We start from the raw sequence: 14,167 nt of genomic DNA on the forward strand, positions 1-14,167 counted from the left end.
CGATGGAGGCAACAGGTATACAAAAATAACAAGAAGATTTATTTCAACAACGATGGTAATCCAGGATGCGAAACAGTATGTGTGACACAAACAGTGTGCACTAACCACAAACAATAATGAACATGACACAAGGGGAACTTAAATACACAGAAGAACAATGAAGACAACAGCTGAAGATGATGAGTGAAGACGATGATGATTGCTGGCAGGTGTGGGTATTGATGGATTGAGTGCAGGTGTGAGCCAGAGAGGATGATGGGAAATGCAGTGCTGACAGAAACTAACAGAAGACAATGACGATGAGAGTGACAGTGATTGTGACACACATGAGCTGCTCCTCAATAACATGAAACTGCAGGACTGAGAGTCACACTGAAATACACACTTTCACTCACACACACACACACACTAATTGACACTCCATGCATATTACATAGTACAGATCTAGTAAGTAACAGTAAAACTAACCTATGTTGTGAATAGTGTCATTTATTAAAGCAGATTTTGCCCAAGACTGAATTTTAATATAGTGCAAATAAGAGATTATTTTTCCTGATTGAATGATACTTTAGATGTTTTATGATCATGTTTTGTGACATTTTAGATCTCAATCTAATGATCCCTCAAACATATTAATTTGTGCTTTAAGTTTGAACTTTCTCTTTAATAATGGATTCACTGCTAAACTGATCTGATCTGAACTGTGAGAGTGAAGTGTGTGTCATTGTTCTCTACAGGTTGAGGAGTTGTGGCGTCACAGATGAAGGTTTTGCTGCTCTGACTTCAGCTCTGAGATCAAACCCTGAACACCTGAGAGAACTGAGTCTTTCTGGGAATAAAATAGGAGAATCAGTGAATCTGCTGTCTGATGTACTACAGAATCCTCACTGTAAACTGGAGAGACTGAGGTAAGATCATATTTGACTCTCACACATGAATCACAATGTAAAGTATATTTGAAGTGTTCAGCCTCTTTCTGCTGCTGTGAGTTCAGATTATTGAGCTGTAAATGATTGAACACATGAGCTGATCCTCAATAACATGAAACTGCAGGACTGAGAGTCACACTGAAATACACACTTTCTCACACACACACACACACACACACACACACTAGTGATGTTACATATGACACTGAAGCTTCGATGCGCGTATCACATAAGCGACACAATTTGAAGCCCCGTATCGAGGCGTGTATTGGTTTACTAGAGTCACGTGATCGATGACAAACGAAGCCTCACTTTCTGACCAGTCACGTGCGCGTTTCGCTTTGGGTGTCAGAAGGCTCGAACTTCAGATCGTATTTAATGAGTCATTGTTGCCTCAGTCTGGTTGATATTTACAATTATTGATATTGACATTTAATAACACGATCCTATCAGACAAGAGAGAGAGAGTAGGCCTACATTAAATCTTATTGAATCATATAAGCTTATAAGCTATTATATTTTATTGTCACACTTTAATGGGAAAATGAATTTATTTAATGAACAAATCAAACACAAACATGTAAAGCTTTTATTTGTACACATAACATTGAAACTATGGAGTGTGTTGTGGTTGCTTCATCTGCCAGAGCTTCTAACACAGGCTTCTGGCTGCTTTATTTTAATTAAGCACCAGATGGCGCTGTTCTCGACACTCTCGAAGCTTTGAATCTTTTCCCGGAACAGTCAGGGGAATGCCTCAGTGATTCATGAGGCTTCATTTCCCCATCCCTAACACACACACTAATTGACATTCCATACATATTACATAGTACAGATCTATTAAGTAACAGTAAAACTAGCCTATGTTGTGAATAGTCTCATTTATTGATGTTTTATTAACAAAGTTCGGGAGGAGCACGTTCAAATAATTGATCCAATTATCACATCATTCCAACCAGCTGTCAACAATCAGTTATCAACATGTCTATCCAATCAGCATGAGTGGAGACCTATATATATATATATATATATATACTCATTTGACTCACCAATGTTCCTCGACAGTTTTTCAGCATCCCTCCACCACCCCGTCTCCTCACACTCGCCTGGTTACTTTCTGACCAGCAATACGGGGGGAGTACTCTGGGTTAGGGTCCAATATCCGAGCTCGGAGCCCTCTCCCCGGACAGCACACTAAATATGCATACCATTTATTTTATCTAACTTATTTGTAAGTGTGAACTCGTGAATTAAAGCAGATTTTGCACAAGACTGACTTTTAATATAGTGCAAATAAGAGATTATTTTTCCTGATTGAATGATACTTTAGATGTTTTATGATCATGTTTTGTAACATTTTAGATCTCAATCTAATGATCCATCAAACATATTAATTTGTGCTTTAAGTTTGAACTTTCTCTTTAATAATGGATTCACTGCTAAACTGATCTGAACTGAACTGAGAGTGAAGTGTGTGTCATTGTTCTCTACAGGTTGAGTTATTGTGGCGTCACAGATAAAGGTTTTGCTGCTCTGACTTCAGCTCTGAGATCAAACCCTGAACACCTGAGAGAACTGAGTCTGTCTGGGAATAAAATAGGAAAATCAGTGAATCTGCTGTTTGATGTCCTACAGAATCCTCACTGTAAACTGGAGAAATTAGAGTAAATTCATATTTGACTCTCACACATGAATCACAATGTAAAGTATATTTGAAGTGTTCAGCCTCTTTCTGCTGCTGTGAGTTCAGATTATTGAGCTGTAAATGATTGAACACATGAGCTGATCCTCAATAACATGAAACTGCAGGACTGAGAGTCACACTGAAATACACACTCTCTCTCTCTCTCTCTCTCTCTCTCTCTCTCACACACACACACACACACACACACACACACACACACTAATTGACATTCCATACATATTACATAGTACAGATCTAGTAAGTAACAGTAAAACTAACCTATATTGTGAATGGTCTCATTTATTAAATCAGATTTTGCACAAGACTGACTTTTAATATAGTGCAAATAAGATATTATTTTTCCTGATTGAATGATACTTTAGATGTTTTATGATCATGTTTTGTGACATTTTAGATCTCAATTTAATGATCCATCAAACATATTAATTTGTGCTTTAAGTTTGAACTTTCTCTTTAATAATGGATTCACTGCTAAACTGATCTGATCTGAACTGAGAGTGAAGTGTGTGTCTTTGTTCTCTACAGGTTGAGTTATTGTGATCTCACAGATGAAGGTTTTTCTGCTCTGACTTCAGCTCTGAGATCAAACCCTGAACACCTGAGAGATCTGAATCTGTCTGGGAATAAAATAGGAAAATCAGTGAATCTGCTGTCTGATGTACTACAGAATACTAACTGTAAACTGGAGAAACTGTGGTAAGATCATATTTGACTCTCACACATGAATCACAATGTAAAGTATATTTGAAGTGTTCAGCCTCTTTCTGCTGCTGTGAGTTCAGATTATTGAGCTGTAAAAGATTGAACATGTTTTACATCATCAATCAATGACACGTTTGGTGATGTGAGCTGCGTTACAGGCGGGATTGAAATGGTGGCTACAGAAATCTCTAATGTTTATTTTGGTCATGGCTTGTCTTGAAAAACGAAGTCGATTTGACGGTTGTCGTAGGAGAAGTCACTGCAGGACTGAGAGTCAAATCTTCAGACACTGTCAGAATCTCGTCAGAGGGAAAATTTGATCTCAACGGTCATTAATCGGCTGTCGGTGAACATATCAAATAGAGCTGCACGATTAATCGCAATTAACATGAAATCCATTTTGCTTATATCGCTATTATGAAATCGCAAAAGCTGTGATTATTTATTATGTGCAGCTTGTCAGTGACGTACGGCTCTGATCAGTAGTAAACACTGCTCCATCTGAAAGCACTGCGAGTTTGAGTCACTTTTAATGTGCATTTGAAAAAGCAACACACATCAAACATCTTTCCAAACATGAGAAGCATTTATGAACCTCTTGTCCAACAAAAGACAACATTAATAAATCAAAGCGTTTCAATCTTCTGTTTATTCAGCTACAGATAGTATGATGCCGATAGGGATTTCCTGGAATATTGTGTGTTATCGTTCTTCTGCGGAGGGGCATATTTAGTGTGTGTGTGTGTGTGTGTGTGTGTGTGTGTGTGTGTGTGTGTGTGTGTGTGTGTGTGTGTGTGTGTGAGAAAGATGCCCTCTGGCTTTCAGATTGAGCAGCATTTACTACCGATCACAGAGCCGTACTTCACTGACAAACTGCACATAAAATAATCACAGCCTTTACCAGATCGCGTGCGGTTTCATTTCGATCAATCGTGCAGCCCTAATATCAAACTAACGATCAAACACTTCAGGTTTTGGCCTAAGATCAGAGGAAACTTTTAGGATTTGCTAAATTTGTCTCAGACAGACAAATCGTGGCCAAAATCGCACAGTGTGCAGTCGGCTTAACAGTAAAACTAGCTTATGTTGTGAATAGTGTCATTTATTAAAGCAGATTTTGCACAAGACTGTATTTTAATATAGTGCAAATAAGAGATTATTTTTCCTGATTGAATGATACTTTAGATGTTTTATGATCATGTTTTGTGACATTTTAGATCTCAATTTAATGATCCATCAAACATATTAATTTGTGCTTTAAGTTTGAACTTTCTCTTTAATAATGGATTCACAGCTAAACTGATCTGATCTGAACTGAGAGTGAAGTGTGTGTCATTGTTCTCTACAGGTTGAGTTATTGTGGCGTCACAGAAGAAGGTTTTGCTGCTCTGACTTCAGCTCTGAGATCAAACCCTGAACACCTGAGAGATCTGAATCTGTCTGGGAATAAAATAGGAGATTCAGTGAATCTGCTGTCTGATGTACTACAGAATCCTCACTGTAAACTGGAGAAACTGAGGTAAGATCATATTTGACTCTCACACATGAATCACAATGTAAAGTATATTTGAAGTGTTCAGCCTCTTTCTGCTGCTGTGAGTTCAGATTATTGAGCTGTAAATGATTGAACACATGAGCTGATCCTCAATAACATGAAACTGCAGGACTGAGAGTCACACTGAAATACACACTTTCACACACAATCAACATTTCAGTCTCTTGACTTTAAACAGACTCGAGATCAACACAGTCAGAACTGAGAAATGAAGAACATGCTGGATTCATTCTTACTGTTAATTATGTTCATCTTTCTGCATTGATACTTTCTAAAGTATTGTTTTTAATATTGTAAAATGGAAACACACACACACACACGCACGCACACACACTAATTGCCACTCCATACATATTACATGGTACAGATCTAGTAAGTAACAGTAAAACTAACCTATGTTGTGAATAGTCTCATTTATTAAAGCAGATTTTGCCCAAGACTGAATTTTAATATAGTGCAAATAAGAGATTATTGTTCCTGATTGAATGATACTTTAGATGTTTTATGATCATGTTTTGTGACATTTTAGATCTCAATCTAATGATCCATCAAACATATTCATTTGTGCTTTAAGTTTGAACTTTCTCTTTAATAATGGATTCACTGCTAAACTGATGTGATCTGAACTGAGAGAGTGAAGTGTGTGTCATTGTTCTCTACAGGTTGAGTTATTGTGATCTCACAGATGAAGGTTTTGCTGCTCTGACTTCAGCTCTGAGATCAAACCCTGAACACCTGAGAGAACTGGATCTGTCTGGGAATGAAATAGGAGAATCAGTGAATCTGCTGTCTGATGTACTACAGAATCCTCACTGTAAACTGGAGAAATTAGAGTAAGATCATATTTGACTCTCACACATGAATCACAATGTAAAGTATATTTGAAGTGTTCAGCCTCTTTCTGCTGCTGTGAGTTCAGATTATTGAGCTGTAAATGATTGAACACATGAGCTGATCCTCAATAACATGAAACTGCAGGACTGAGAGTCACACTGAAATACACACTTTCACACACAATCAACATTTCAGTCTCTTGACTTTAAACAGACTCGAGCTCAACACAGTCAGAACTGAGAAATGAAGAACATGCTGGATTCATTCTTACTGTTAATTATGTTCATTTTTCTGCATTGACTCTTTCTAAAGGATTGTTTTTAATTTTGTAAAATCACACACACATACACACACTCGCGCGCACACATTTGGATTTTTATTTGGATCTGAAAGACATTACAAAGAAAACAAGATCCAAATACTCTCTTTGGAAGAGTCTTTGACTCGGTGACAGGTCTACAATTCATGGCTCACATACTTGTACAGGTCCTTCCATTTATAATACTCAACACATTAAGGATAAACAAAACATCTCCGTCTCCATATTTGCATGCTCCCTATGATGGCTGAAACAGAGCAGAATATTGCAAGCCTTTTTTTGCAGCCCCCCTAACTGCATCCCCCTGATCACACTCTTATGGACATGACCTAAACTTCCAAATACCAGAATTATTAATTTACAGTTGTATCTAAGTTGGTGAATGAGATCTACCAGTGGTTGATATTTCAATAATTTGGAATAGTAGCAAGTATCCGTATACAGGTCAAAACAGCAGCCCACCTCAAAGATACATACAGATTTCATAACCACCTTTACAATTAGTCAATTACAGAGTCAGGAGTATTTGGAATATTTTTAAAGTAGTCACTGTCAGATGTGTTATGATGAAACCAGTTAATTTGTACAGTCCTATGCTTGTAAATCTTACTATCATGTCCACAGATTACCTTTTGCAAGTACTTTGCAACCAGATCAACCAGATGGTCATGTCTGGACGCATAAAGACCTTTATAATTGTAGCATCCGTTTAGTATGTGAGCAACCGTTTTTTTTTTTTTTCTTGCTGAGTTGGATGTAATATACAGCAGGGTTAATGCTTTGATGGATACCATGTTGCCAGATTGTACTCGTTGGGAGACACTGTAGTCTTGCTTTAATCATGAATATTAGGATGTCATCTGAGATTGAGGGGTTTTGTCAAGAAAGAATGAGACACTGAATGGTCGTCAAATTGAAGTAATGCAAGTTTTCCTTGTAATCTGAGACCCGTCCAGTGCTGTTCGTTTTGGGTCTGTCTAAGATGAAGAATTGAGGCTCTTGCGTGTTTAATCTGTAGCTGGTGAGGTGCACTGTCTTTATTAAAGATCGCCAGGGTGGAAACCAGACATTTATTACTCCATACATATTACCTACAGATCTAAGTAACATGGCAAAACTAGCCTATGTAGTGAATAGTGTCATTTAAGAGATTATTGTTTCTCTTTAATAATGGATTCACTGCTAAACTGATCTGATCTGAACTGAGAGAGTGAAGTGTGTGTCATTGTTCTCTACAGGTTGAGTTATTGTGATCTCACAGATGAAGGTTGTGTTGCTCTGACTTCAGCTCTGAGATCAAACCCTGAACACTTGAGAGATCTGGATCTGACTGGGAATAAAATAAGAATTTCAGGAGTGATGTTCCTCTCTGATCTGAAGAAGGATTCTCATTATAAACTGGAGACATTACACTTCTGTGAGTATATTTTTATTTCAAGTCTTTAAATTGATCCAATTTCAGTGACAGGTCTCATATGTGTGTAACTGGAGAATATAAGATAATAATTCAGCTCCACTTTAGTCTCTATAAACTGTTTTTAATAAGAGTTTAATTCTGTGATGTGAATATGATCTATGAATAGGCTAGATCTATATGAATATTTTCATTCATGTTTACATGCACAACTTTTGTTTCAGTTGGAATTAATTCATTCCAATTGATGAATCCAAACGTAGTGTTTACATGAGCGATAAATAAAATGATCAGGTTGATGTGTGTTTATGTCACAAGCTTCAAATCTGAATTGAGTTTTTAACATACACACACTGCACGAATATTTCCTGCTGTTTGCAAATACTATTCTCCTACTTTGATTGTTTTAAACAGCAGACTTAATATTTATATATGACGGGTCAGGTCCTAATTAGGAGACAATGAGCACATGAACCGTTGTGCCGTGCTGCTTATATTGATCCCTCAGTAAAAACACCCCTACCTGCACCCGAAACAGCCTGTGGATAAAAGAAGGACTGAAGGCCATGAGATTGTGTTGGTCATTCATGACACTTCATTCAACAACTACAACAGCTCGCCATCATACGCCATTACGTCATTGCACACACACAGTACTTTCCAGATTGGGTTTTCAATCTCATCAAGTGTTTACATGTCCTCTCGATCGGATTAGAAAAGGAAATATAGCTGCGAGCAGCGATTACGGGCCCAAGCCGGTGGCACCGCAACCCCGGGGCCTTTAGTTACCTAAAGGCACCGGGGTGGCGGTACCGCCAGCTTTGGCCCTTCATCGCTGCTCGCAGCTATATTTTTTTATATATATATATATATATATATATATATATATATATATAAAAGACAGAAAATATTACTTGACTTACCTTATTCTGATTTTATGATGCACTCAAAATATTCCACAACAAATCCTTTAAATTTAATGTAAAAAAAAAACGAAAGTAAGCAGTGTTGGGCTCACGTGACCCTCTCATTTGAATCAAAATGTTTCAACATTTGCCATGTATTTGGATGCTAAACTATTCTTTATTATAGGCTTTGTACTTCACTCGTGTTCCAATATCAACGGAAAAAATCATCCTCTTCACACGCGCAAAAATGTACTTGGAAACATCACAGTGTAGCGGTGCTTACTGTGAATGTACGAATTGTACTACTGACTATTAAGAGCAGTGTAATTTTTATATGTTAGGTTGACTATTTTATTATTATGTTATTAAGTCTACAAGTAACAGGCTGCGATGTCAAGATTGCAATGCTGGAATGTGTGTGTGTGTGTTCATGTTTTTCTATCCCGGTGGGGACTTCAACCTGAATGCACACAGTCTCATGGGGACTTGTGTCACAGTGGGGACCTAAATAGAGGTCCCCATGGGTAAACAAGCTTATAAATCATACAGAATGAGTTTTTTTGGAAATGTAAAAATGCAGAAAGTTTTCTGTGATGGGTAGGTTTAGGGGTAGGGTTAGTGTAAGGAGATAGAATATACAGTTTGTACAGTATAAAAACCATTAAGTCTATGGAGAGTCCCCACAAAGATAGTAAACCGCGTGTGTGTGTGTGGCGTGGGTGCGTTTTGAACAGTGGACACATAAAAACATACTCCGTCATTATACAGGACGACATTCAAACTGCAAAGTGTTAACTTCTATTTGTGTACAGTCGCAATAAAACACAACATTGTGCTTTTGTAAAATAATTTCAAGCAATCCACCCCCTGAAAGGCGCTAATTTTAAAATTAAACTAAAATGCTCACGACTGCACGGGCATTCATAACGGTGCGCGTCCACGGCGAGGAACGAGCAGAACAGAGTGAACGTTTTTCAGTTAATTCCTACTTCCATAGGAATTCATTTGAAGCGCTCGCTCAACCACTATCAATGTCAGTGTGGACGAACATATTTTACTTTCGCTTTTAAGTTGGCAATTCAAAAGCCCCCAGGCGGTGTCACACGTTGATTAACCGGTGGTAAAATATTCTCACCGTCATATACCTAGTATATTTTTATATAGATACAATAGGCCTACCTGATTTTGAACACAAGAGGGCAGTATAGCACTATAAATGACTTGATTTTTTTTTTATTATTATTATTTAGTATTTTTAAACTTAGAATAAAATTAGAATAAAATTATTTTTTTAAAAAGAATAAAATGGGTTTAGTTGTGACATTTGTATAGTTTTATATAGAAATAAATGGTGTATAATTACATTTTTAGAATATATGAGGCTTTTAGTGTTTCTTTTGTGGACATTACTTTAATCCCTCACTATAGCAAAACCGTTTGAGATGTTTATTATCCGTTCACAATTTAGCATCTTTAATGTATTTTCATCATGTTGAAAAAGTTTGGTGTGAATAAAATAAACCACTTAGGAAGAATAGCTAAAAACGAAAAAGTCTGAAATATCCCAAAAATCCACATTCAAACCAAAATATCTGACACCCTGTTGGTCATAGCTAATAACTGTAAATTAGAAAGTTGTCCGGCTCGATGAGACCAATATACTTACTGATTTTTGTAACTGTTGGTAAAACTAACCACTTTTGCCAAAAGCATGTTGAAAGTGACACACTTCCTGCTGCCAGTTGGTGGCGCTATAACTTTGACTCACAATAGTTACATCCATCTGATCGGCCTCTTACCACGAACACACTGTTGAAGTTTCATCAAGATCAGTTAATGTATGCAGAAGTTATAACACTTCGTGTTTCTCTTTTCTCGCCATAAATTCGTTTCCTCGCCACGGCCAAACCGTTCGAGATATCAAAAATCCGTCCGCAATTTAGCATCCTCAATGTCTCGACTTCATGCTGACCTAGTTTGGAGGCGAATGGATGAATTTCCTAGGAGGAGTACATCAAATTCCACAGCATGCGTTTTTCAAACAACCCATAATAGCCGACTTCCTGTTGGACGGAGCTAATAACTTAGAGTGCGGAAGTTGTTTGGCCCGATGAGATCTATATGTGTACCGAATTTCATATTAATTCATGCAAGCGTGTTTGATATATGGACCAAGTTTTCAGACCGTGTCCAAGGGGGCGCTGTTGAGCCCCCCTGCCACGCCCGGTTACCAGCTTCAGCCCGGCACTGATGGCCGTGGGTTCTGACCTGTGTGGAAAGTTTCAAGAGTTTTTGAGCATGTTAAGGGCCCCAAAAGCCCCTGAAACCTTGAAAAACAAAGATTAAATGGAATAGACAAATCCCCCCCCCCCCCCACACACACACAGACACACAGAGAGAGAGAGAAAATTCTCCAGAAAATCCACATTCAAACCAAAATATCTGACTTCCTGTTGGTCTGAGGTTATGACTAAATTAGAAAGGTGTCCTGCTTGATGAGAACAATACACCTACCAAGTTTTGTGATTCTAGGACTAAGCTAAGCCCCCATTTTTGACTAAAGGTGGCGCTACTGAGCCATTCCACCACGCCCGTTTCTGAAACTTTGCACATGTCTACTGGATAATAAATGTGATGTGTCTGTCGAGTTTCATGCATTTTCAAGCATGTGAAGAGTCTCAAAAGAATCCGAAAAGAATATTAAAGTTTGATGCGTTGCCACGGCAACAGTATCTAAGATATCAATAATCCTTTCACAGGTCTACATCTGCCGTGTGTCTACATTATACACATAAAGTTTTAAGCAAATCGGGTAAAAATAAGAAAGTGATTTCAAAGCATTTTGAAAGTGACACACTTCCTGCAGCCAGTTGGTGGCGCTATAACTTTGACTCACAATAGTCACATCCTTGTGTTCGGCCTCTTACAACAAACACACTGTGAAAGTTTCATCAAGATCAGTTAATGTATGCAGAAGTTATAACACACTTCCTGTGTCCCATTATTCGCCATAAATTCGTTTCCTCGCCACGGCCAAACCGTTCGAGATATCAAAAATCTGTTCGCAAGAATTCATCCTCAATGTCTTGACTTCATTCACACCGAGTTTGGCGGCGATCGGATGAATTCCCTAGGAGGAGTATTTCACATTCCATTGTATGCGTTTTCCAAACAACGTATAATAACCGACTTCCTGTTGGGCTTTTGTAAAACTTAGAGCACGAAAGTTGTGCGGCCCGATGAGATCTATATGTGTACTGAGTTTCATATTATTACATGCAAGCGTGTTTGATATATGGACCAAGATTTCGGACCCCATTCCAGGGGGGCGCTGTTGAGCCCCCCTGCCACGCCCGGGTACCAGCTTCAGTCCGGCCCTGATGGCCGCGGGTTCTGACCTGTGTGCAAAGTTTCAAGAGTTTTTGAGCATGTTAAGGGCCCCAAAAGTGGCAAAAAGGCACAAAAAAAAATAATGAAGAAAAAAAAAAAAATCCTTACGAAAACAATAGGGCCTCCGCCCCTTCAGGGCTTGGGCCCTAATAAACCACCCAATCCGATCGAAATTTCATTCAGATCGAGCTCATTCGATTAAAGTGTTTACATAAAGGCTTTTCAGTCCGAGCCGTTAATCTGATTGCTAACAGATTATTTGTTTGAATGGAAATGTGGTGTGTGTGTGTGTGTGTGTGTGTGTGATAAAGTGAGAGCTGATTATCATTTACTGTTATTAATCTTTTCCAGTTTTTCATTAAAGGGATGGTTCGGAGTAAAATCAACCTAGGGTCCTTTGCACTATGACCTTGAGCCAAACACCCCCCAGAAGCCTTTTTTCCCTTGGTTGAACATTTTTAAAGTTAGAGTATGGAAGTAAAATAATGTCAAATGTTTTTGAAATAAAAAGCCTGTTGAATTGCACTACTTGAAAAAAATAGGCATTGCATTAACCATGCTTGCATTTTAATGCATTGTATTTTTAGGGCTGGCATTTTTATGGGCTGAAATTCAACATGGTTGAATATTTAAGCTGTGAATATTTCAATTAAAAACATTTCAAACACCTTTTCATTATTAAAAATTCAATAATCCATATTCACCTTTCATATTTCACTTCCAAAATATTCAAACTGTTTAAAAATACAACCAATAATATTCAACAGGCAATTTTCGGTCCATTTTATTTCGCTTTGCAAAATTCGCTTCCACAAATTCAGTGGTTCAAATTCGACAGTAAATTCAACATTCACGTCCTGGAACTGCAGGAAAAGCAATAGATTACCGAGCATACTCTCCATCTGCTGTTAGTCGACCTCACCATCAGATGGTGCAAAAGCGCTTGTTGTTGACGAAGACATTCATTCATAAAATGGAAATGATTATCTCTGTCAGTATGTGCGGAAAAGATGATAAACACACAAAAGCTGTACGTTTATGTTTCATTCAATAACTTCATTGTTACTTTACCTGTGTATTCTACATGTCATCAGCTTTCTCTACCATGAACAGGATTATAATCGGTTTCCCTCAATACCTCATACTCAAGGATTCCCGTTCAGTTGGGCCAAAACGCTTAACGTAGCTTAATGTAGGCTAAATACAGTGATATGAAAGATCAGTCTTGCACCTTTTTGGGGAAGTAGGCTGTAGGCTACAGGTAAGCATGGACTCAGAATATGAACTTGACGCGCAAAGTTTCATGCTGAGCGTTTCGTGATATACTGGCGATATACATATAAGCCTACTGGTGATAGCCTACTATATATAGTATGCCTACGTGTATTGCATTAGCTTAAACTGTCATGGCACTTGCATATTGTTGTCCTATTGTTATTTTAACTGTAAATCACTTTGGATAGCGTCTGCTAAATGACTAAATGTAAAATTGGCTTGACATTGGACATTCGCACATTTAGGGACCGTCTCTAAAGTTGCATACAACATTGGCATACATGTTTCTAACTTCAATAGCAAACTTAGATTTATTTGAATAAATATCAAAAATCCAAAGGGTGCGCATTATGCCTGACACTACATGAACACTTTACAGTTTAACACTTTTTATTATAACTTTAGATTTCGATTGTAAAACTAATTAAAATATAAACTAATGTTTTAAAAATGTGTTATTTGGCAAGTGACCATGGTATAAGCGGGTTAATGCCCTTCGAGGTGTCCATTGTCAGGTATTAATGGACTTCGGCGGAGGCAATTAATGGACTTCACGCCTCGCCGTCGTCCATTAATACCTGATAATGGACACCTCGTCGGGCATTAACCCTTACATAATGCCCAGAATGGTGCCAAACTTCTACAGTAGTACAAATAGGTTCTGTACTCATAAAACGAGGCATTGGAAAGTTTGTAAGTACATCAGGAGTTTATTTAAATAACACTTGCCTGATGGCTAATGCTACCGCTAACCCGGACGTCGATGTCACTTCAGTGATTTGGGAAAAGCACGTAAAAGTCCTGGCAGAAAGCGAAACATAAGGATGTAGTGTAACGACCCCCTATGTGTGTTTGCCGTTGTCCAGTGTGGTGATTGTTATTTATTAATGGTCTGTACTTTTGTTGTCTGATGGATGATTTTTTTCAGCTGCTGAAAATGTGCTTGTTCTTTGAGGGAGAAAAAGAGTTTGAGCTGAAGATGAGCCTGTGGGGGGTGAGTTTCAGTGACCATCCATTATCTGTTGTTAAAACACATTTACTGTCATTGAGATAACATTATTGATTTATTCATATTTTGAACTAGCTTTTATTTTTTATATTTTGTATTTTAATTTTGGTTTAAGGTTTAGTCATTT

At 37.9% G+C, this 14,167-nt stretch overlaps 1 protein-coding gene across 1 annotated transcript in view; it reads left to right on the forward strand.

The window, feature by feature from the left end:
* The window catches only part of LOC307167642 (NACHT, LRR and PYD domains-containing protein 12-like), a 29,277-nt gene that overhangs the window by 13,317 nt on the left and 1,793 nt on the right, over positions 1-14,167 (forward strand). The window contains exons 6-12 of the mRNA XM_079886902.1: positions 738-908; positions 2,423-2,593; positions 3,160-3,330; positions 4,685-4,855; positions 5,554-5,724; positions 7,283-7,461; positions 13,960-14,025. Coding sequence (XP_079743028.1) covers positions 738-908; positions 2,423-2,593; positions 3,160-3,330; positions 4,685-4,855; positions 5,554-5,724; positions 7,283-7,461; positions 13,960-13,985 — 1,060 coding nt within the window. The 3' untranslated portion in view covers positions 13,986-14,025. The remainder of the gene's footprint in view (positions 1-737; positions 909-2,422; positions 2,594-3,159; positions 3,331-4,684; positions 4,856-5,553; positions 5,725-7,282; positions 7,462-13,959; positions 14,026-14,167) is intronic.

The sequence above is a fragment of the Squalius cephalus genome (genome assembly GCF_949319135.1).
Source record: "Squalius cephalus genome assembly, chromosome: 11".
In the NCBI taxonomy this organism is placed as follows: domain Eukaryota; kingdom Metazoa; phylum Chordata; class Actinopteri; order Cypriniformes; family Leuciscidae; genus Squalius; species Squalius cephalus.